The 24,394-nt window shown below is 32.4% G+C and overlaps 3 protein-coding genes across 4 annotated transcripts; 1 reads left to right on the top strand and 2 right to left on the bottom strand.

Annotated features, from left to right (window-relative positions):
* Positions 1 to 1,132: 1,132 nt before the first annotated feature.
* On the bottom strand, positions 1,133 to 2,504 carry LOC145958104 (serine/threonine-protein phosphatase 7 long form homolog). The gene is made up of 3 exons (XM_083074575.1): positions 2,454 to 2,504; positions 1,566 to 2,372; positions 1,133 to 1,474 (listed from the first exon to the last, which is right to left on the bottom strand). Exons 1-3 carry the CDS (start codon positions 2,502 to 2,504, stop codon positions 1,133 to 1,135), a joined length of 1,200 nt encoding a protein of 399 aa, XP_082930701.1.
* A 2,956-nt stretch (positions 2,505 to 5,460) lies between these two features.
* Positions 5,461 to 10,869, top strand: LOC109791416 (uridine/cytidine kinase UKL1, chloroplastic). Of its 2 annotated transcripts, none has more exons than XM_020350716.3 (14): positions 5,461 to 5,709; positions 6,063 to 6,154; positions 6,351 to 6,420; positions 6,498 to 6,616; positions 7,012 to 7,108; positions 7,721 to 7,800; positions 8,448 to 8,642; positions 8,752 to 8,835; positions 8,913 to 8,973; positions 9,135 to 9,195; positions 9,600 to 9,699; positions 9,819 to 9,891; positions 10,259 to 10,341; positions 10,422 to 10,869. In XM_020350716.3, the coding sequence occupies exons 1-14, from the start codon at positions 5,604 to 5,606 to the stop codon at positions 10,569 to 10,571; spliced, it is 1,371 nt and encodes a 456-aa protein (XP_020206305.1). In that variant the 5' UTR covers positions 5,461 to 5,603; the 3' UTR covers positions 10,572 to 10,869. The 2 variants fall into 2 exon arrangements, with proteins under 2 accessions (XP_020206305.1, XP_082931560.1); XM_083075434.1 differs by having other exon boundaries at positions 5,462 to 5,709; positions 8,752 to 8,839; positions 8,917 to 8,973.
* Positions 10,870 to 13,786: 2,917 nt separating this feature from the next.
* Positions 13,787 to 20,276, bottom strand: LOC109791417 (oligomeric golgi complex subunit-like protein). Its single transcript, XM_020350717.3, has 12 exons — positions 19,642 to 20,276; positions 18,965 to 19,171; positions 17,871 to 18,207; positions 17,419 to 17,580; positions 17,134 to 17,233; positions 16,833 to 17,048; positions 16,640 to 16,748; positions 16,136 to 16,336; positions 15,874 to 15,978; positions 14,664 to 14,789; positions 14,445 to 14,579; positions 13,787 to 14,237 (listed from the first exon to the last, which is right to left on the bottom strand). Exons 1-12 carry the CDS (start codon positions 20,095 to 20,097, stop codon positions 14,124 to 14,126), a joined length of 2,268 nt encoding a protein of 755 aa, XP_020206306.1. The 5' UTR covers positions 20,098 to 20,276; the 3' UTR covers positions 13,787 to 14,123.
* Positions 20,277 to 24,394: the final 4,118 nt, after the last annotated feature.

The following is a 24,394-nucleotide window of genomic DNA, read 5'->3' as shown; positions in this document are numbered from 1 at the left end:
GCGTGATATGGTTGTGTATCCACCTGGAACACTATTTGTTGGCCAACGCTTCCAAACAAAAGAACAAATGCAGGACGCCATAAATAGATTTCACATTGTCAACCATTGCACTTACAAGGTTAAAAACTCAAGCAGTAGTAGACTTGTTATAGAATGCGTTCACCGCGACTGTGCCTGGAGATGTCGTGGTATATTGCGCACCAGGGAACAACATTGAGAAATCATGATCCTTGAGGGCCCCCACACATGTGTTTCCCCACTTATCTCCCAAGATCATAATAAATTGGGATCACAAATGATTGCTCAAAGCATTGGTGAAATTATTGAGGCTGATCCATCAACATCCATTTCAACCATCATAGCCCACATCAAGTCCACCATGGGTTATACAATTAGTTACAGAAAGGGATGGTTGGCCAAGCAACATGCCATTGAGAATATCTTTGGAAACTGGGAGGAGTCATACAACAAGTTACCAGGTATGTTGCAAGCAATGCAAATGTATGTTCCAGGTTTTATTTAGAAATTAAATACGCAACCAGCTTACCAAGGTGAATTATTGGACGAGGGGAGTGTTATATTCAAAAGGTTATTTTGGACCTTTAAACCATGCATTGATGGTTTTGCCTTCTGCAAACCAATTGTACAAGTGGATGGTACCATGCATTATGTTGTTGCGCAAGATGGTCGCAACAACATAATTTCTATTGCATTTGCTGTTGTTGAAAGGGGAAACTAGCGATGCATGGTTTTTTTTCTTAAGAACTTGAGGCGGTATGTAACACCGCAAGATGGGTTGTGCCTTATTTCTGATCGTCATGAAGCTATTCGAAGTGCATACTCAAGAAAGAGATCGCATGTATGATTGTGCTGAAGATGGAGTTCTAAAATCTACTCCAAACAAATTTGTATAAAAATCCTCTGAAGTTGTTGCAAATGAATGTCGTCGGTCAATTATGTTTTCTTCAGGAGTGACGTAGTGAGGATTTGATACATGCTGACGAGTCTCTTCATGCGATCGCATGGAAGTTGCACCAGTCTCAAATGCTGTGGAAGTCCTTCGTTGTTGATGGGTCCTTGGATCTTGTAGTAGTCGTGGCACAGATAAAAAATAGATGGAATTGGCCATGTACTATTCCATGTATTCTCGTGTGTGAAGCAGTGGGCCTTGCATTGGATGACCCATCAATGTGTGCTCACGTCTATTGTTCCATATGTCGATCCATTGAGCATGTCTTGTAACCCAATTTTCATCTTGTCTTCCCCTCATGTCAATGTTGTGCAGGTTATCCAAATTATTCGGTGGAGAAGGGACATCCTGGAAGAGACGAAATTGCAATTTCACTCTATCAGATTGGTGCCATTCAATAATTGCAAAACAAATAATGGAGGTGCATGATGTCCATAGCAGAGCATCTCTATATGCTTGCATCGGTATTGTTGTTTGCAATACTGCATATGGCGCCCATAAAAACTACAAAAAAATTAAACTTTTTTAGTTAACATATTATGCTAAACAAAAGAAAATTAAAAAAAATAATAAAACTTTGATTTTAAAGAGTTACCTGATCATTCTGAATGTGATCAAACCTTGATCTATATCCAACAACATCATTATGAGGTACATTTTGAAAGTTTAAAACTCTGCCCTCGCTCCATTTACAGACTAGAGGGAATGTTGCTGGTATCCTGGAAATAGGCGCAATATATGGCATGCGATGCCATGCCCAAGACTGTAACAAAGATGCACAACCACCCATTGTTTTGCTGCTAACATTTGTAGCTCTACACATTTCCCTATATAACATAGCTAAACAAGCTGACCCCCAACTATATCGTCTTGTTCTTCTAAGATTTATTAATAAAGATAAATACATAAGATGTACCTTATTGCCTTTTTTGTTAGGCATCAAAACACCTCCTATTAAACCTAATATATAAGCTCTACAATATGCATCAATTTTTTCTTGAGATGGTTCCTCTGGTAATTCTAACATATTTTCTCTTAACCACTTTAACTTAATCATAGAGCCAATTAGTGACTCACCTTTAACTGGCATGATTCCGAGATAGGTGGAGCACATTTCCTCCCAGTCATATAATGTTGGGTCAATGACTGGTAAACCATCAACTCTTAGGCCAAGTTGAAGTACAACATCCTCTAGTGTTATGGTACACTCTCCGGTTGGAAAATGGAATGTATGAGTCTCAGGTCTCCATCTTTCAACCAAAGCTGTGATTAATGCGTGATCCACTTTTAGATGTCTGAGCTTTGCAACCCCAGAAAAACCAACTTCCTCTAGTATAGGAACAATTAGAGGGTGGGGTTCTGGCATTGAATGACAGTAAGAACAAATAATATTCTCAGTCTCCTACAATAATTACCAAAATTAGTACTAATTTATTACAAGTTCATTGAAATTTAAAGTAAATAACGAAAGTGCTAAACTTACCGTTCTACCAATGAAGGCAAACCTATGCTCATTTTGCTTCCACAACAACATTTTTTATATCTGGTTAATGAAAATTGAACCAAAAAAAGAATTTCTTACTATGAAGGTGAATCAGAAGCAGTACAGGGAAGGAATAAAGGAGAGAAACTTAGCTGAAATCGTATGAAAAAAATGAAGCGGAGAGGGCCTATTTATAGGAAAACATGCGTTTTTACTGTTTGCCCAGAACGGGCCGTTCCAAAACCAGAACGGCCCGTTCCAAACTACGTTCTCTTTCGTGAAAACAGCTCCTAGAACGGGCCGTTCCACATTCAAAAACATGTGTAAATTTCTATTTTGGAACGGGCCGTTCTAAAACAAGAACGGCCCGTTCCAGGTTAAAAAAATGACTAAAAAATTTCTTTAAAACGGGTCGTTCATGGGTCTATTTTTCTGTTCATTCTTAATTCTGGAACGGCCCGTTCTTGGCCTGTTCTTGGCCCGTTTTAATTCCAACAAAATGACTTTGTGGCTTTAAGCAGAACGGCTCGTTCTGCTTTCGAAACGAGCCCTTCCACTTTTAATATCTGCCCAAAATTTCCCCACAAACACGAAGAAAAAAAAATTTAAACAACTCAGAATTCGGTTCCCCGGGAACCGAATTCTGAGTAGAAAAAACAAAAAAAATAACACTTTGAAGCTCAGAATTCGATTCCCGGGAAATCGAATTCTGAGCATGTACAATAAATGGTTCTAGTGTGGTAAATAAACCTGCACAGTTGTTAATCTTGTAATTTTTATATAAAAAAAAATATTATATTGCTAAAAAATTCGTACCGAGATACTTAGACAAAATAAAATAAGATAAAATCTTTTAAATATTACTTAAAAAAGCGATTTCCATTTTTAGATAATTTGACAGGATTTCCTTAAAATTCATATAATAATTTTACACAACTTTTTTGTTTTTTTAAATATGTATCATCATGCAAAAAATAAATGAGCAATGATTATTTTAATAATATTAAACCAAATCTTATAATTTAAATTGCTGCAATTTTTTTAGAAAAATAAGATTATTACAATTTAAATACGTTTTAAGTTTTTTTTTAATTTAACCTATATACATTAATTAAAATACAAGTAATGTTATTCTTGCTGATATCAAAATTGAAAATTAAGTATATATTTATGTTAAATATTTAAAGAAATAGTTTTTTTTTATAATAATTTTACTAGAATTGAAAAAATTATTTATTTATGTTAAACATAAAAGAAATAGTTTCTTCTTCTTCTAAGAATTAATTTATTTTGAGGAGAAAATGAAGATAATAATTAATGTAAAAAAATTGTACTTATATAATTGAAACCCAAATTACTAGAGATTAATATGTACTTAGTGTTTGAAATAAGGTCAATTTCAAGAATTGTCTAGAGGTATGAGCACTCTGAATCCATAATTAAGAAGAGTCCACAATTTTTAAAAGAATTGTACAACTGTCAGATAATATTTTATATTATTTAATATTTCCTTTAAAAATAAAATTATTCTATATTTAAATATAAAACTATAACATGAGTATAAATTTACATTATTTTATTATTAATTTTTTATGTATTATATTTTTAAAAAGGGTAAAATATGATTTTGAATTCTATAAATTATTTCAAATTTATTTTTAGTTCTTGAAAATTTGTATCCTATTTTGACACTTTTAGTTTGGAGGTGCATACTTTTTTTTCTTCAAAATTATTTATAATGTTTTATAATAAATGATAGTGTAAAAATAAATTGAATAAAAATATAATACATTTTTTTATATACTTAAAATCTTAGTGATGTGATTTTGATTCTTATTTTTTTTTTTTATTATAAATTTCAAACTTCAACTTTTAAATATAACATGAAAGTATTAGAAATCATTGTGGGTATATGATATAACTTTTAAAATAATTATTATAAAAGTCATTTAATTCATTTGTCATACGCATATAACTTTTAAAATACTTATTATGAAAGTCATTTAATTTATTTATCATCCGTGCTAGTTTATGATTAAACACTTTTTTAAATTAATTTTAGATGTACATATTATTATTTTTTAAAATAAGAATTAAAATATATTTAAAATAGGATGTGATTGTCACAATATTTATGGAAGAAATATAATCTAATAAAGAAAACTTGTTTTTATGTAAAATGGTAGATAGGGGATGACATCTCCATGACTACTGATTAAGGAATCAATGGTATGCAGAGAATCCTCAGACCAAATATCATTATCTATTTAATGATTAATTGAAGCTTAACAATGTTTGATTTGACTCAAAGTTTTATTTGTTGAACTGAGGGTTAGTAAAAACCCACAAGAGGATTTTTATAGTCTGGCACTAAGAGATCTCCTTATATATATACTTGCCAAAGTAAAATTTTAGTCATAGGAAGTTGAACTTGAGTCAAGAAAAACTTAAATTAGACCAAATCTTATACTATTTGTGCTAACCAATGATAACGTTAAAAAAAAAAAAAAAAAAAACCTCAAATTATACTTTTGATCATTTATTTTAATTTTTATATTTATTTTGATCTTTTATATGTTAAAATGTTCATTTTAATTATTTATTTATTTTTATTTAGATCAATTTAGTTATTTTAAAATAATAATTATTTTTAATTTTGACTCAATTTTAAATTAATTTTTTACTCAAGACATAAAATTTATAATATTAAATTCACTTATAAATATTTCATAAACAATTAAAAAATAGCATGAAATTATATCTATTAAAACCTCTTATTTCACTATATATATTAATTACACTTTCGATTTAAATTTTAATTATAATTAATAATTTTTATTTAAGTGAATTTAATGAGATAAATTTAAGTCTTAAATTATTAAAAATAATTAAAAAATTAAAAAGAACCTAAATTTAAGAGATAAAGATTAAAATAAATATTTTTAAAAATAAAAGATGAAAATAAATTTAAAAACAAGAAAAAAGAAGAACAGAATGATTTAGAGAGTAAAAAAAGAATGCGGTGGAGTTGTGAGTTGAATTGTGAGCGGTGTAGAGCCCGCAAACGCATACGTATATAAGAGCGTTAGAAGGTGAAAGCATGGGCGCAGCGCAGGGGAGTGATAAGAAACTAAGGCAGAAACAACGGCAATGGATATGGTTATAGAGGTTCTCTCCGGTGCGCACTTCTCCGGTTGGCATCCTTCAACCACCTCCTCTTCTTCTCCAACATCCTCACATCACCCCTTCGTCATCGGTAACTATATATACTCCCAACAACCATTCATATTCATCTTTTTTCTTCTTACATTTGCCATTTTATTTTTATCACTTTCGTTCCCTGCAAAATCATAATTAATTTATGCTCCACTTGCTCCCCAACTACACATCATTTTTTTTCTCTCTTCAATTTTCTTGTTACTCTGATTGAATGAACATCTTGTTTTGAATTCTCTCGCGGATAGATTTGATCTTACTGTTGGAAAAGAACCTACAATCTCGAAACATTAGTTACGATAATTTTCCTGCATTTTCTCGTCGGAGAGAAATCTAATGGCGTGTGTTCTTCACGTGTCCTTCGATTCGATTTGTGTTCTCTGCGTGGATCAGGTGTCTCTGGAGGCACTGCATCGGGGAAAACCACAGTGTGTGACATGATCATTCAGCAACTGCAAGATCACAGAGTTGTGCTCGTCTGTCAGGTCTCTGCGATTCTCTACTTGTAATCTTGTCGTGGTGGTATTGGATTTGGATCGCAGTGGAATCATTGAATTTCTTCTTTGTAATTGCAGCCGAGTTAATTGCATTATGCTTAATTAATCTGAAAGCGAATACAGATGAATTCACTTTAATTATTAGTGGCTTGATTAATGATCTGTTATTGATTTACTGTTGTAGGATTCATTCTACCGCGGTTTGACAAATGATGAGTTGAAACACGTTCATGAGTATAATTTTGATCATCCTAGTACGGTAGCTATAGCCTTAATTATTAAATAATTCTTTTATGATTGTAATTCTAACCATGTGTTATGGTTTTGGTAGATGCATTTGACACAGAGCAACTCGTAGAAACCATCAGTAAGCTCAAATCTGGACAGTCAGTTCAGGTTCCAATATATGATTTTAAGCTTCACCAGAGATCTTCTGACAGATCTCGACAGGTTATCTTCTGACGTGTTAAGCTAGATTGAGGTGTTGATATCATTTGTTCTCAGATTTGTAGCTCAGGTTGAATCTTTGCAGTTACAAAGCTCCTAAAGAGCCAACGGTCGATATCATACACTTGATATTCTTGCCTGTGTATCTATCTAAGCATGCCTGAAATTGTATTTGTTTTATTCAGAAGAAGAAAGGGTATAATTTTCTAATTCATACCATTGGTTTATTGAATAAGTTTTCTTTAAATTTAATGTTAATGCCCTTTCTTCACTATGGTCTATTGGGCCTGAGTTGCTAGATGTTTTTAGATAATTATGATTGGAGGTGCAGTATTTGTACAAAATGAAAATTTAGGGACGATTTTAATTCTTTTTTTATTATTATTATTATTTGGCAGGTGAATGCATCTGAAGTAATCATTCTGGAGGGTATATTGGTTTTTCATGAACAACGTGTCCGCAACATGATGAATATGAAGATATTTGTTGATGCAGGTCTATTGCTCTTCCATTTTATTTAACGTTTCAAGCTTTTTATACCATCTATTACAGGTTAGATAAGTTACCCACATCGAACTTGATTTTGGCAAATTTCCGCTATAGCACTAGAACTGATCAAAGCTGGTCATAAACCACGGACTATATGTATAGTCATCCATCCAGCCTTTCAAGTTTTAACATTATTATCACTTAACAAAAGTATGCTAGACAAGTTTTTTTGGATGATTTGAGGTAATATAAATTGCTGTGTTATAGTTTCCTGAACATCATGAATCTATGTGGATCTATACATCCTATCCAGAGATTAAAACAAACTAACATGTTACTCTTCTAACCGTCATTCGCATTGGAAAAGTACCCTACATAACTATGATGAGCGGAATTAGAAATCATGTGATTTGGTACAGTGAGAGACTTTGCTTACTGTTCTGCTGGTCCATCTAAAGTTCTTGTTCCTTTCTGGCAGATTCTTTTCATCGTAAATAACTAAATAGTTTGAGATGATAAATGGCGACAATTTTATGAGAAAATAATTTTTCTATTGAAATTGTCGGTGGTTTTATATTTTCTTGTCGTCATACTGATATTGCATTGCATATTATACAGATCCAGATGTAAGGCTTGCCCGCAGAATAAGACGGGATACTGTTGAGAGGGGTAGAGATGTACACTCTGTACTGGAACAGGCAAGACTTATTATCTTTACATACATCAGACTGACAGATGTCAGGAATTACCATTTACCAAAACTAATTGTTTATTATTAAGATGATAAAATAAAAGAGATTTTTTATTTAGATCGACAAGAAACAAATAATGCTACCAATGCCCATTCTGAAATTCTTCCTGAATCCCATTCGGAAAAATTATTGTGTGGAAGATCCGGTTGCCCGAAACAATGACTCGGTCCCATTAATTGTAAAGGACATATGCTTCGAGTCAAAATCGGATTGTCATATAATATGCAACCAACAAATGCCCGAAACTCTTGGATTATGACGTTGTCTTTCTTTTTCAATTTTTTTTCTCAAAAAGGAAAAAATTCTTTCTTTTGTTTGGGTATAAAGATAATATTTTGCTGTTTGTATTGGGGCCCTATATCTGTTCTCAAGGATGAAAGAAGACTAGAAAACAATATGCTAATAGTAATAGTTGTTGGAGGGCGGTATCTCTGAACTTAAATCTCATTGGTGACATGATACCGTGATATGCATGAAACAATTTGTTTGCTTATAGCCTGAATTTGGTTAGGCTTTGTTCAACCCGAACTTCTGATTGTTACCAATACATGAAATTTGGTGGCTGATATGCAAAATCTTTCTTGTACTTTCAGTATGCAAAATTTGTTAAGCCTGCCTTCGATGATTTTATTCTTCCGTCCAAAAAATATGCTGACATTATCATACCTCGTGGGGGAGAAAATCGTGTAGCAATTGACTTGATTGTTCAACATATTCGCACTAAGCTTGGCCAACATAACCTCTGCAAGATATATCCCAATTTGAATGTTATACAGTCCACTTTCCAGGTGATTTTCATCTTCCATCATCTTCCCTCTAAAATTTTCTGTTTGCTTCTTTCCCCCACGGAAATATTTCGTATGCTAATTTATTTCTAATTTTGAAGCCTTCTTACAGACTAGAGGCATGCACACTCTTATTCGTGACAAGGACATATCAAAGCATGATTTTGTTTTTTATTCAGATCGGCTAATTCGTTTGGTAGGTAGTGGCTTTGAGCTTTAGACAGGATTTACAGCGCCTCTTAATAAATAATCTTAGTGTCACCGACTTCACAGGTAGTGGAACATGGTCTTGGTTACTTACCGTTTACAGAGAAACAAGTTATCACACCTACAGGTCTGTGACGTCTATCTAAAGGAGAGGAAAAATCTTTCCATCCTTTGAATTTGCGAACAAGTGTTTCATTTATTCACGTTTTACCATCCTCATCTCAACATTTTCCTGCTGTTTATAAGTACTCACAGACTCCACAATTTTTTCTTGTTATCCCATTTCAGGCTCAATTTATACTGGAGTTGATTTTTGTAAGAAATTGTGCGGAGTATCCATTATTCGAAGGTAATTTTCCTTGTTAGAAAGGTTTGCTGTCAATACAATACTTCATAGTCTAGTTGTCCATACTCCATTGTTGACTGTTGTTCAAGACTCTGGTTGTATTAATTGTTCTTATAGTAAAGTTGGGATACAAACTCGTTAGCAATTGTTTTTTCAAGATACCATTGTCCAGTATAAAGTTTTAGTTCCAAATCCAATATCTGATAAAAAAAATTATTCGGTCTGAAACAAATTTCATATGATATATATATATGTGTGTGTAACTCCTAATCTGAAGTGTGAAAAAATGCGTGTTGATGTAACTTCTTGGCAATTTTATGCTGGATCGTTTAATTATTCTCATTAAGTCAGTCATTTTAATTATACAAAAATAAAAATTACAGTTGGTTTCCTTTATAATATTTCAGCGGCGAAAGCATGGAAAATGCTTTGCGTGCTTGCTGCAAAGGAATAAAGATAGGAAAAATTCTCATTCACCGTGGTGATGGTGAAGGTGGTGAAACCCAGGTATCAATGTTCCTTTTTGACTCTGCTTATTCTTTCGTGAATTTGTTGTATTTGTGTATAAGATAATAGAAGATACAACTCTGCACATGTAATTATTACAATGTTTTCCATTCCATTAGCTTATTTATGAGAAGCTTCCTAAAGATATTTCAGAGAGACATGTTCTTCTCATGGACCCAGTACTTGGTACAGGTCAGTATCTTTTTGCATGCACCGTCTTCGTTCTTTATTTGTACATCAAACTCCTTAATGCTCACATATTTATTTATTTAAATTTAAATTTCTAAAATTTCACTATAAGATTTGTTAGTAAAATCTTATTATTGAACACTGCTGTACAACCAATTACTCGGGAGGTACTAGATGCATAATAATATATTACAGCAAAGTTTGGCATTTTCGAGACCAGATTACGAAACAGAATTTTAGTTTAACATTAGATCACTGTTAACTTACGAAGCTTCAGTCCAACAAGTTCTTTATTTACCTTTTTTTGTTCATTTATGCATGACACCGCCACTTCTTTCTGCTGGCAATAAGCACCTTAATAAATATCCAGGTAACACTGCTAGCCAAGCAATCGAGCTTCTTATAAAGAAGGGAGTTCCAGAGTCCCAGATAATATTCCTTAACCTCATTTCTGTAAGTTATATTCAATTGAATACTAGTAATATCTTGTGTTTGATGAATACAAGTACCGTAAATTTCAAAACTCATTTCAGGCTCCTGAGGGAATACATTGTGTTTGCAAACACTTTCCGCATCTGAAACTCATCACATCGGAGATTGAAGAAGGTTTAAATGACCAGTCCCGTGTCATACCAGGGTTAGGAGAATTTGGTGACCGCTACTTTGGTACGGACGATTCTTAGTTTGAAAGCAAAACAAAATGATTGCAAGTGGAAAAAACAGTAACAGATGTTGGAGTTTATTCCTATCTTTAGTATTGATCTGATTAGTAACCACGCATATAATCACGAGCAACTACACACTAAGGAAGCAGAAGTTTGGGTTTTTCCAATCGGAACTTGATCAGGGTCGTTTGTTTGTAAGCTTCGCTTCTGTTCTCCTTTGTTTCCACAGAAGCTAAAAAGGGTTCTTAACTGCAACTGGTTTTTGACTCTTTTAGTCTTTTATTTGCTTTTTTTTTTTTTTAAACGAGTTAAACCAGATCAATCGACTGTGTTTGCCATATATATATATATATATATATATATATATATATATATATATATATATATATATATATATATATGAGTTAATCACCTATACATTGTCAGTGTAAATTTTTTTACATTAGCAATCAATCAAAGTCGTTAGTAGTACTTTTTTTATTTTAATTTAATTAAATGAACAGATGAAAAGATATTATTAACGGCTCTAATTGACTGTCAGTGTAAAAAAACTTTACACTGACCGTGTATAGGTGATTAATTATATATATAATAAATAATAAAAATATCTTCTATTTTTAAAGGATCTATTTTGTTCTTCTCAACTTTCTTAAAAAAATAAATTAATGAGAATTTTTGTTAAGTTACATTTCTATCAGGAATAAAAACTTCTTATTACTCATAAGTGGTAATTATTATTTTTTTTTTCTCTTATTATAATCGGTATCCAATTATTTTTAAAATATAGGAACAATCTGCCTAGTATGTATAATGTTGTAAACACGCGTATAATTATAACTATAGGCTAAAGAAGGACAAGTTTGGCTCTATTATTCATTTGGAAAGTGAATGGGTCTGAGCCCTCTGGCATCACAGTGTTAAGTAACTTTTAGGAAATAATTATTTCTTTTAATCTTCTTGACCGAACTTATGAAAAGAAAAATATTTATTTAGAGAGTTCAAACTAACGTCACTAAATATATGACCTTTATTAGGAGTGCAAATGGATTGGGTTGAGTTGAGTCGAATTAAATAAATTTATTTAACTCAATTAAAATTTAATGGGTTGGATTAGATCAAATTTGTAAAAAACTTAAAAAAATTTAATCCAACCCAACTTAATCACGAATGAGTTTGATTAAATTGGGTTAATCGGGTTAACATAATTATATTTATTTATTTATTGTAAAAATTTAAATATTTCAAAATAGATGTAACTCATTTGATATATGTTCGTAAATTCAATGTTATCAACCTATGAAACAAATAATGATACAAATTAAATTCTAAAATAAATTTATTAATTTTTTATATTATTATCAACTTAAAAAATCAACATTAATTAATACAAAATAAAATTTAAAATGAATATATTATATTATTACAATGCTATCAAACTAAAATACAAAACTTGTTACTAAGTAAGAGTGACAGTGAGTATTATCTTGAGTAGATGATCGGTAACAAATTAGAAACACAACCTGTTACATGACCCATATAGTGTCAGGTTTTGATTGAGTTGAGTTGGGTCTGATCTGAACACTGAAAAAATCTAATTCAAACTTATTGGGTTGATTTGGATCAATTTAGATTCACGGGTTACCCGTACCCACTTACACCCTTACCTTTTATGAGAGTTTGCAATTAAGTTAAATATTGGGTGCAGACATGTGCATGTTAAAATTGCATTACAAACTTTTCTCAAGTTTATCAATTAAAGACCTCTTTTGCCCATCATATTTATTTATTTGGCTATTTGGTTTCATGCACCAGTCGTATGCATTTAGGTTTGCTAAAAGAGGAGGGTTTTATTCACTTTAGAAGAAAATCTATCTAGACTTATTTCATTCAATAACTCAACAATCCAACCGTTGAATTTAAAGTTCTTAATGTATAGATCAAATTTCAAATTTTTAAAAAATTTGAAAATCATTTAATACTTTGTTTCATAAATTCAAATCAATGTATAAAATGATTTTATGATTATCCGTCAATTTAAATTAATGAAATGAAGTATTAAATAATTTTTAAATTTTTTTAAAATTTATAAATTTAATCTATGCATTAAAAACTTTAAATTTAATGGTTAGATCGTTGAAATTTAATATAGAATATGAGTTATTAAACACGTGAATGTCACACCTCAAAAAAGAACTCAATTTGATTAAAATGGATATCCTTTTACTAAAATTTTGAAACGTGTCAAAATAGGAAAAAAAATCCTTAAAATTTAATAATGCTGTTATTTATGTTAAGAATTATCATATTAGGATGTATTTGATGTTCTTTTACAAAGTTATTAAACTTACCGTGGTCAGGATATTTATTTATTTTACTTTAATTATATGATATAATTGATTCTATGTTTTTTTTAATAATTATTAATTATACTCATAAAATTTAAATTTTAGACTAAATCCATTAATTTGTATTTTAGAATAAACCCTAAACTAAATTTTTAAATCAATCTCACTAAATAATAAGGAGTGTGTTAATATGTCAGTTATCTTTTATAAAGTTTGACTGAGGAATTGTGTTTATGGTTGCGACTTGTAACCACTACAAGTGCACGTAAGCCTAACGTAGTGTCCCTCTTTACTCTCTAATCTCCAAGTCTGGCAATTTTACATTTTATACCTTTTTCGATTATTGAATTGAATAAACATATATAAATAAATAAAAATGATATAACTTAAAAACATTTTGGAAAATGAAAAAGGTGGAAGAAAAATACAATAGATACCATCAGCAATCAGCATATATTGAAAGGTAAAATACAAATATCAAATTCTGCTTGGAACTTAATTTAGGCTCGCACCGGTGAATTACATTACTGTCCTATTTTATAGAGAAGAAATGGATAAAAAATAGGGTGAAGGAAGTGGAAATAAGAGAGTAAAAATGAAAGAAATTTTTTTGATTAAAAAAAATAGAAAAGAGGAAAATTAAAAGGTGATAGACCTCATTTTATTTATTTTGTTTATCTCTTCTCTCTCTTATATATACCTTTTTTTTTTTTTACGCACTTTTTACTTATTTTTCTTTAATCAAATAACTAAATTTTTATTTTATTCCTTACCAATTTTTCTTCACTTTTTATTTCTCTACACTATTACTCACCTATTTCTTCCCACTCTACCAAACACAAGCTTAGGCTGTAACTGAAAAGCAAACATTGGGATATACAAAGCATCAAAAAGAAAATAGAGTATACAACAGTATATTTCATCTGCCAGACAATAAAATAAAAAATGGAAAAAGCTGGCCGCATGTTTGCACAAATTTGAAAGAATGGTGATAAGAAACATGCCACAAAGAATATCACACATCTGCCATCGTAGTGACAACAGAGACCCTTAAAGATAACAGTTACGAGCAAAATATTTTTTTTCTTCCCTTTTAAGAACGATGATAACCTGTGATTATTGTGTAAAGCTATAATACGAATTTCATAATTAAGTTACAAAAAGAAATTCTTGACTCAGGAAGAAAACAATCTACAAGCCGCATTAACTCCATAGGAGCAAACTCTTAGAGACTAATTGCATTTTTCCTATCTGCAGGAGCCACACAATGCCATAATGAACGGTAGGATGCAATATTGACTGCTTCAATCCCCAGGGCAGAGAGGTTACGGGCATACTCCTGGTGACAATTTGCAAGAGGAAGGTTACGTAAATGGAAGCAGTAAGACTGTCAGAGGAACATTATGTAAATGAATTATGAAAGCAGTCAGTTTGCTGGAAACTGACTCAAAAACTCATTCAGAAGCCATGAGATTGAGATTTATGAGTTGTATATGCAAGAATGAAAGATCACACTGGTAAGGGTAATAATAAGTATTATACCAACCTGAATATCAAGGAACAACTGCATACAGATTTTATCGGTGTCAGACACGTTATTATCAGAGATATCTGAACTTGCTCCAGCTCGTCTTTGTGCACTCTGCCTAATTTTCTGGAGCGAAGACTCTGTCTTTCTTGCCTGATCATGATTAAAGTTTATTAAAACAAGTTCTAACATAGAATCCATGAATTCCATCAATGTATTTTGAATTTGGACACTTACCACGCTAACAAGGTCAGCAGCTAATTCATGATAACGGTCAGTAATCTCAGTTGCAGCATAAAGGAGTATTTCATTCCTGGTTTCACTGGCCAAAAATCTTGTAGCTCTTTCCCCATCCAAAAATGCCTGGGATGTATTGGCATGCCATCAATATACATTAATGATTTTAGGTATAACAATGCACTCCAATTGAAAATTATAAAAAATATTTCTTACAAATTACAGAACCCAAAAATATCAACACATTCATACATAAACTTTTGGCTTCTTTTTTTTAAGAGGGCTATTCAATGTTACCTTCATTTTTTAGCATATGTTGATTGTAGAGAACAAAAGAGGGTTTAAAATTGGGCACATGAATCATAACTGCCAACCATCATATCAAATTAGACTAAATTTCCATGAACGTAGTTTCACTAGTTTCAGACAACTGGAACCACCAGTGTAATGACTAAATTTTGAAGTTTGTCCTATGATCATGCCATCAGACTCGACATTCTACCCAAAATTGATTTAACTCCTATAAAGTGATATGCGTGAAGCAAGAAAGTAAAGATAGATCTACCGTTGATTGGAAATGAAATACATTGAAAACTTAACATACTTTAAAAGTTTAAATATGTTTTTACTTTTTAATTCCTCATATACGAGTTAAATTTGTTTTGGATCTCTCATTTAAAATTGATTTTTTAATCCATGTAATTTGAAAAAAAAAAAAAAAAAAACTTGATTCAATCCCAATGCTCAAATTTTGTTAGTAAATTAGTCCAAAAAAAAAACTCACCTATAGTTATTACTGAATTTGTCACATAAAACCCACTTACTAACACCCCTTGTTAATGAACGTGTGAAGACGTTACATTAAATCCACCCAACTAATATTGCACAACTAACTCAATCTATCCTTATCAATGATGCTGCTAGTGATCTTGAAGGACTAAAACAAGTTTCTTTGAAATTACAGATACTAAAAAAACAATTTTAAATTTAAGATACCAAAATTAAATTCCCCCATATTTAAAAGACTAAAACAAATTTAAGCCTATTTTAAATTAAAGGTGAATTATACATATTCTCACTTTAGAAACCCAAATCTGTTGGAAACATTGAAAATATCACCATTGCATTAACTTGAAATCAAGCCACCAATGCAAAGAAGAGAGCGAGGTGAAAATAAAATAAACCATGATACTTGATTGATACTGCATACCTTAAGGGGCCGTAATACCCCTGAAACATATGGTGAATGCCTCACAGGAAGAGGTTTATTGGTCATCCTATAGGTTGCCGTTATCCCCTTCATTTGTCTCAAGTCCTAAATTATTTTTGAACAAGAGAAAGAAATGAGTGAATTGAAGAGGAAGGGAAGAAAAAATAAATTCTAGAAGATTGCAAATATATATAGTAATTATACAATCCCATATCTGAATATTGCAACCAATTTAACGAATAAACCTGAGACTATAACATACCTCAACTGACTTTTCCACAAGTGACTCCACCACTGCTTTAATGACAAAAGGTTCTAAAGATTTTAATGATTGACCACTCAGTAAAATGCTCTGCCTTATTGATTCCAGAACATCAGGGGAACATGAAGATAAAAGCTGAAGCACATGTTGTAGGTAATCACCACGAACCTGCTCCTCCAAATATCTTATATCGTGAATAACCTAAAAATCATTTAAAATTTGTTATATTTCAGGTAAAGTACAACCAATATCTTTATTTTGCATATCTAGAAAACAATCCAAGTGATGCTAATGTTATTTCATCATGCGCATTGTCATTTTTTTTAACCATTCCTCGCATGGAACTTCAGAAAAAAATCTGGTAGAAGACTTGAGCATAATTTTGGGCATGTGTGGGGTATAGAGTATTTGAAGCAGCAAATTCAAGCTTTACTTCAACATACAGAATGCGAGTTAAATAAATGCATGATGCATACAAATATAAAGTGAAGACATGATGCATACAAAAATGAAGTCATCTATGACAGCTGAAACAGCCCATTCACACCCAGAGCTTGTGCTTGTGTTATGGTTCTTGCGAGCAGTCAGTCCAGATGAGAGCCAATGTGAGTATCTGCAAGTTCAAAGAGAAATTGGTTATTGTTCTATCAGCACCAAAAATACAACACAAATTCTTGACATCCCAACTTAAACTGACCTAGAAAGAAGCTGCAAGGATAACCGAAGGAATCTGTCAGAACAAGAAAGGACAAGAACATCTTCTCTCCAGCATGATCTCATACTCTCCAACAGAGTAACACTTTGCTTTAATGTTAAACCTTGATAATTTGCTTCACCAGCATCTGAATTTTGAACAGGGATAAGGCTGGATGTTGTAAGCACAGAATCTAGAGATCCTGCTATTTCCTGAAACCTGAGGCAATTGCAGATATGATTTCCATGTCAGAGAGCAATACAAGTAATCTAAAGTAATGACCATTTTAAAGCAGCATAAGTACCTCAAAGAGAAATATACTCCAATATTCCATTGCTTCATGAATTCATTATAAATTGCTTCAGATCGAAATTTAGCAACAGCAGATCTGGATGGACAGTAACCTTGCATAAAATTAAATGTTATAATACCAGTGAATAAGTAATCTTAAGGAAATGTATGAACAATAAAATTAGCAAATGTACTATCAAATCATATATTAAATCAACATAGTTCTTTGTAAATTGAAGCCTGTTTTTCTTTGTTCTTTTTTGTTTCTCAAGGTGAAAAGATATATAATTAGTAGTACCTTCTAGATAAGCCAAGAAATCTAAGCTTGATTTGTAATTTTTCAAGAACTCTGTTGGTCTTCCAGGAGAAAATGCACCTGGTTTTCCCTTCTGAATTGCAGAGAGAACCTCTTTAAGGATAGAATTGGCTAAGAAGTTAAAGACATGCAAACCTGAATTTTCTGCGCCAAAGACCAAGCTTATATGTAAAATTGTAAATATAGCAATTCTATATTTTACAGTCTTTTGATACGTATGAATGGCATTTTCATCAAAACCACAGCATGACCACAAATAGTCTAGCTAACAATACATGTAAATAATTAAGAATTTTTCATTTTTAAAGACTAAGAAGGACAAAGGAATGCCTTATCAAGGATTGACAGGGTCCAAGAAATCATACGGATTGACCGAAAAAGGTCCAATTTGTTCTTGGAAAATAAAGTAGCAAGAAGAAAGTCAGACAACATACCAGCTGAAGTAATTTCCAATAAAAATTTACAATCTTTATCAATGCACTCCTTAATTAGTTGATAATCATTTTCAAGACCATCCCCAGATGATCCAGCAACCACAGCCGATGATCCATGTGGGATAATCTTCTGTATCAATGGAGCCACAACAGTAAGTCGAAAAATTTCTTCAGCATTCTTGGTGTTATCTATGGCAGCATAGGCACGTAAGCAATTGTAAATTGCAGTTGCATCCCGGTGCTCCAAACCATTTACAAAGCAATGTCCCAAGCTTGCATCTACTGTTAGGCTTGCATTTTGAATCCTCTTCTCCATATTCTCAATAAAAGGAAGGTTCTGTACTGGCATAATAGAGAAAAAGAGATGAGCACAGAATGTACCAAGGCCTTGAAAAGGTCTATTTTACTATGAATCTCACTCACAGCTATAAAACACTAAGACAAAAAATGTTAAAAGGAATAAATACATTAACATCCATAAAACTTCTGCAAAACTTCAAGGCGCATATCTATCTATCTACCCACAGATATAGGACAAACTCAAAAAGCTACTAATTAACGCAGGATGGCAGGACCCAATACTATGATTCTTAAACCAAATTTTATTTCCTAAAAATCGCTTTACAATCTTAAATACCTTATCTGCACACAATTTAAGTACTAATCCACTCCTTTCAATGGAGCAATGACACAAGAAACAGTAGTCCTGAACATAAATGCTTCCTTTCTAGACTTATCCACTCCGAAACAACTCTAATTATAGCAGAATGAAAATGCACAGTAAACTTCAATAATAAAAATACATATATGGTTTGGTTTGTCCGTTACAGGTTCCCTTTTTGTTCTTAATGAATGTTAATTGGAAGTATCAATACATTAACAATGAGAAATAACAACCAACACACCCATAAAATGATATATCCTTGGTTCATGCCAAGCTTCTGCATCCAATTCCAACTCCATTTTCTAGTTTCTACTAAACTTAACTGCCAAATGATTTACAATTTTTTTCTGAAAATTATCATTGCAAGTATCAACACACCTTACACAGAACAAACAACAAAAGTGAAAAAAAAAAAAAAATTAAAACAAACCTTTGCATGTGTAACATAGAACTTTAGTCGATTCATCTCACTGGCAATTCTTTCCAGCAGCATGCTTTGAGTCTCTCTGATACTTGTCTCATTCTCAACATGCTGCACAGAAACTCCATTGCTCAAGTTATTCCTCTCTGACAAATTTACATCTCCATTTGACCAATCGGTGGGTACACTAGGTAACTCTTTTATCAGCTTCTCAACCTGCAATCACACAAATTTACCACATACAATAGTCCTTCAGTTTCAATCCCAACATTTCAAAAAATCAATCTAAGAATCTATTGAAATAAACACGTCTTATCGAAAGCTATGATGAATAATAAAAACTAACCAGTTCTAGAAACCTCCCTCAACATAAACCTAACAATGAAACTACCGCTACAGGTTCTTACTCAAACGAAGCAAATAAACAAAGAATACCATAATCTATTAAGAGGCCTTGGACTATGGCAAGAAATCCTAGTCTCTATTCTGATTACCGCCATTATACACCAAAAAAAGAATCTATTAACCTTACTACTCAAGCAAATGCATCACATCATAGTTAACAGCGAGATCACACTAGGTTAATTCTGTAAAACCTTCATCAAAAACAGAACAAATGCCATCAGGATCTTCAATTCCATTCCACTACATCTAAAAACCAATCAGAGGCACAATTAAGGCGCTACCTTAGAAACGACGTGAAACGTGTCGAGAAGAAGCTCCAGAGTCTCTCTAGCGGAGGCCACCTCAGATCTCTGCTTCAAGCGGTTCTTAATGGCGACAAGCGAAACCTCGATGGATCCTCTAAACTGCTCGATCTTCTCCCGGAGCTCCACGAGCGGCGCGCGCATACGAACCACGACGGCGTCGACGTCGACGAGCTTGGTGCTGAGGTTGACGAAATCGGCGTAGTCGCGGTTAATGAGGTCGATGAGCTCGTGGTTGAGAGAAGAGAGGTAGTTGTTGAGCTCCGAACGGAGCGTGTCGAAGGGGACGAAGGTTCGGAGCTCCGAAATGTAGGATTCGGAGTCGAAGTCCGGGGAGAGAAACGACGCCGGTTTGAACCACAGCGGGTGGGCGTCGAGTGGATCGGAGAAGAGGTCCGTGGCGGATCTTGGTGGCGCCGGAATCGGATCCGCCATTTTAATTCGCTCGTGTTTTGGGGGAAATTCCGGAGAGCGGTGAGAAATGGGAATTGGTTATGGTTGAGACTTGGAAATTGGAATGAGGAACTGCAACTGTTCGCACTGCACCTACGCCTACCGGTCTCTCCCTCTTCTCTCTCTAATCTCCAACTCCATGGCCGATTTTACATTTTATACTTTTTCCGATTATTGAATGAAGAAAATATATAAATAAATAAATAAAGAATAGTAATAATAATACTGTAACTTGAACATTTTGGAAACATTTTAAACCAAAAAAAGAAACGTTTTGGATACAGAAGCAAATAAGGTAGAAAAACATGCAATATGTCTTAAATCAAGCATATATTAAAAAAAATGTAGTTAAAGAGGAATGTAATAATGAAATCATGCGGTTGTTTTGAATAAAATTACATTTTATGGTTAATTTTATAAATAAAATATCATTTGATTCAGCATATATATCATAAGAAAGGTCGGAAGAAGTGAAATGAAATTATATTTTTCTCTCTCTATTAATTTTTAAGAATTTGATTGAAGGATAATGACAATATTTAAAAATTAGATCATCAAGTCATTTAAAATATTTAATTTTTTTAGTAAAGATATTAAAGATTACAAAGATAATTGTAATGAGGATTGAGTCTAAGTTTTTATATTTCTAACTACCTCAATTATTTCTCATTCAACTATTAGGTTAATCTCAATTATTTAAAATATTTAATTTGATCTACTATTTTTAAACTATTCAACTTAATTCTTTAATTTTAAAAAAATTATTAATGTCGTTATTGTCAATTTAAAATAAAATAAATGATAATATTGAATATTTTTGAAAATTAAATGATTAAATTGAACATTTAAAAAATAATAGGATTAAATTAAATTTCAAAAATAAATAGTGACTAGAAATATAATTTAACATTTTATTTAAATGTATGAGATGTAGTCACACTATTATGACAGAAGAAAAGATTTTTTTTTCTCTTTTATTAAGATACTAGTATTTTAACAAGTGTAATGTACATGTTAAATACTTATTATATATAACTAAAGTTTAAAATAAATTATGTATATAAATAAATATTATGTTTGAATATATAAATTATATTTAAATTTTAAATAAATAGATAGTTTTAAATATATATATTATATTTTAGATTTATAATAAATATTTTATTCGGTAACAATGAGATTATTTTTATTTATTAATATTTTATTTTACAAGTATTAAATTTTAATTTATAAATAAGTATAATAAATAAAAGTCAAATTAGATATAAAGATAAACAATCTTTAAAAATTCTTGTGTCGAAAAAAAACCTCTTAAAAATCCTCTCAAGTAAGACATTATTATTTTATATATAGGAGTTGAAGTTATCGCTTTTAAATATCTTGATAAAAATGTTTGATGTAATATCTAAAAAAGATTCAACTTTCCTAATATTATTCACTTAACTCCTATAAAAACAAGACACATAACAAACATAATGAAGTTTAGTCATGCTAATAATTTCTAAACATAGAGAAAGTCATTTAATTTTTTGGCATCATGACTTATGAATCTTTTTTCCCTAATGTTAAGAATCACTTGGAATGACTCATTTGATTAGAAGAAACATTCAAGAATTACAAAGAACTTTCAAGCTTTGGGACATTTCTAGCACCAAAAGAAGACTTAATGGCATCTTCAAACACTTATTTTATGATACTAATAGATTCTTGTAGAACCTCTAAACCAAGTTGTGGAAAACATATAAGGGTGTTCTTTATCAAAAAATAGTTTTTTCTTTTCAAAAACTCTAGGTACAAGTGGTGTGTAGTAAGATTTCCATGACATCACTTTGAAGAAGAAAAACACGACACTTTTTAGAACGATAATTGATAATAAGCTAGTTTACAATGAGTTGAAAAAGTATATCACTAAATATTTCTCCAATATCTCCATAAGAAATGATACATTTATTTGTATTTGTCTTAAAGGTTGTTTAACACAAAGGAAAAACAAGAAGGTTAAATTGTGTTTTACAAAATTTTAAAAAAAAATTGTAAAATTTTAAGATGACAAGTTAATTCATTTAAGATTGTTTGTAAAACACAAATAAAGAGAGTGATATATATAGTTCTTTTAAAATGTGTTTAGAAGATAAAAATAAAAAATAAAAAAAAAATTATATTAGTTTTTCCTATCATAAAATTACATTTGAGTGGTGTAAAAAAAATTATTATAAATATTTCTCAACCCCAAACTTCTTCAAACTTAATAACCCAAATATTATTTTCACACAAGTTTCTCATCTCAACTCCAAATATTATCTTTTGTACAAAATCTCATTAAACTTTCACAATTTCACTTAGAAAGATGCTTAAATATAAGGATCACTCAAGTATATTATCTTAATAAGACAAATGTACAAATTTAGGCACATATCTTTTTCTTTGTTATGGAGAAATTACAAAAAAATCCTAAAAGAGAGGTTAATAAAATTGAACATAATTTTTGAACCTTAAAGATTTTCTTCATTTTTAAGTTTATGATACTTACAAGAGATATGTAGATTATAAAAGTATTCTATAAGCTCCTAAATTAAACTCATGTATCAAATAAATTTATTTTAGTTAAATAAACTTATAAAGTGATAAAAAAAATAAAAATAAAACTTATAGACAGCTTATCCAAAGAATTTATAAAACAATTTTTTATCTTACTAGTTGCTTCCTTTATCTTAATGACTCCATAATTGATTATTTCATATAGCAGCTACTTAAAAAAAAAATCCTATCAATTAATATTATTCTAGGCATAAATGAAAAATTACATTTTAAAGAAGCTAAAATTAGCTTAAAGATTTCTTTGAGGTTGGGCAACTAAGCTCCAATTGTAACGACCCGGCTGGTCACTACACACTACATAGTACACCCGAAAATCGGACAGAAAGGAACAAGTGTATACATATAGTGTCTAGAATATACATATATACATGGTCCAAGTCTGACTAGATTCAAAATGTACAAAAATACATCCAAAGCTACTATACCAAGTAGCTGAAACAACAAAACATCAACAAGGATCAGCTCCGCCTGCCAGCTGCAGACTTACCACTGGTCACCACCCTATCCCTACTCTGCTCCCATACATAGTATGATCATCGCATTCCAAACCACATAGAAACAACAAAGGATAAGCTAGTGAAAAAAATCAGCATATAAACATATACATGAAATATGAACAACTACAACTTATCAGCACAACATCAATATACACCTCATCAACTATACAGCGTAAATAGCAATAAGCACACAATGCGTCGTCACGCATATCATCTCGGAGATCTCCTACAACAACTCAGCCTTACGGCCTACAACAACTCAGCCTTATGGCCTACAACAACTCAGCCTTACAGCCTACAACAACTCAGCCTTACGGCCTACAACAATTCAGCCTTACAGCCTACAACAACTCAGCCTTACAGCCTACAACAACTCAGCCTTATGGCCTACAACAGTTTATATCAACATACAACATAGCACATCTTACAGCATGCAGCAACAACAGCTTACAGCACGGCAGAGCTCATCAATATACATCTGATACGGCTCAGCTCAGCAATAAACATCTAGTACAGCTCAACATCACAATTCTACATCCCCAACTATAATCAACACAGCATATTCATCAATTTCAGCTCAATTCGGCATAAAACAACATTTTACAACATCTATCAGCATATAGTAAAACATCACCTCCGCGCCGGGCGCAATCCTGGTCGCGCCCAGCATGGCACAACTAGAGAGCACCAGGGGCCATCGCGCCCGGCGCAAGCATGCCCGCGCCCGACGGAACCATCCAGAGAGCCCAGGCTCACCCGTGCCTGACGCAATACCAATTGCGCCCAGCGCATGCCAGGCAGAGACTCCATGGAGTCTCACGCGCCCAACGTGCCTAAACCGCGCCCAGCGTGGGGAAGGCAGAGACCTCCCTTGGTCTCGCGCCCAGCGCAATTCAAATTGCGCCCAGTGCCCTCAAGGCAGAAACTCCCAAGGAGTCTCACGTCCAGCGCGATAAGGGTCGCGCTCAGCGCAGAATCAAAAAGCCCAAAACAGGTTACAACTGGTATCGCGTCCAGCGCGGTCCAAGTCACGCCCAGCACGGACTAGCCAGAGACCCACATTCCCAAGCGCGCCTGGCGCACCCATCATTGCGCCCGGTGGGCTTGCCTAAATGGAGTCCCCTGGTAGCCACGCGCCCGGCGCGAAGCTCAGCAGCAACTCCAGCAAGTTCGAAAATTTCACC

The sequence above is a fragment of the Cajanus cajan genome, chromosome 5 (assembly GCF_000230855.2).
Source record: "Cajanus cajan strain Asha chromosome 5, NIPB_CcT2T_4, whole genome shotgun sequence".
Classification (NCBI taxonomy): domain Eukaryota; kingdom Viridiplantae; phylum Streptophyta; class Magnoliopsida; order Fabales; family Fabaceae; genus Cajanus; species Cajanus cajan.
This window is presented reverse-complemented; position numbering and strand designations above follow the sequence as displayed.

Bases quoted from the DNA above. Each gene is read 5' to 3' on its own strand.
- LOC145958104 (XM_083074575.1), bottom strand. From the start codon at position 2,504: ATGTTGTTGTGGAAGCAAAATGAGCATAGGTTTGCCTTCATTGGTAGA. The intron at 2,373-2,453 runs GTAAGTTTAGCA...TAATTATTGTAG, and splicing joins TTGCCTTCATTGGTAGAACG to GAGACTGAGAATATTATTTG. The intron at 1,475-1,565 runs GTAACTCTTTAA...ATTTTTTTGTAG, and splicing joins ATCACATTCAGAATGATCAG to TTTTTATGGGCGCCATATGC.
- LOC109791416 (XM_020350716.3), top strand. From the start codon at position 5,604: ATGGATATGGTTATAGAGGTTCTCTCCGGTGCGCACTTCTCCGGTTGG. The intron at 6,617-7,011 runs GTTATCTTCTGA...ATTATTTGGCAG, and splicing joins CTTCTGACAGATCTCGACAG to GTGAATGCATCTGAAGTAAT. The intron at 9,196-9,599 runs GTAATTTTCCTT...ATAATATTTCAG, and splicing joins GGAGTATCCATTATTCGAAG to CGGCGAAAGCATGGAAAATG.
- LOC109791417 (XM_020350717.3), bottom strand. From the start codon at position 20,097: ATGGCGGATCCGATTCCGGCGCCACCAAGATCCGCCACGGACCTCTTC. The intron at 19,172-19,641 runs GTAGCGCCTTAA...GTGTGATTGCAG, and splicing joins CGTTTCACGTCGTTTCTAAG to GTTGAGAAGCTGATAAAAGA. The intron at 17,049-17,133 runs GTACTTATGCTG...CAATTGCCTCAG, and splicing joins GGAGTATATTTCTCTTTGAG to GTTTCAGGAAATAGCAGGAT.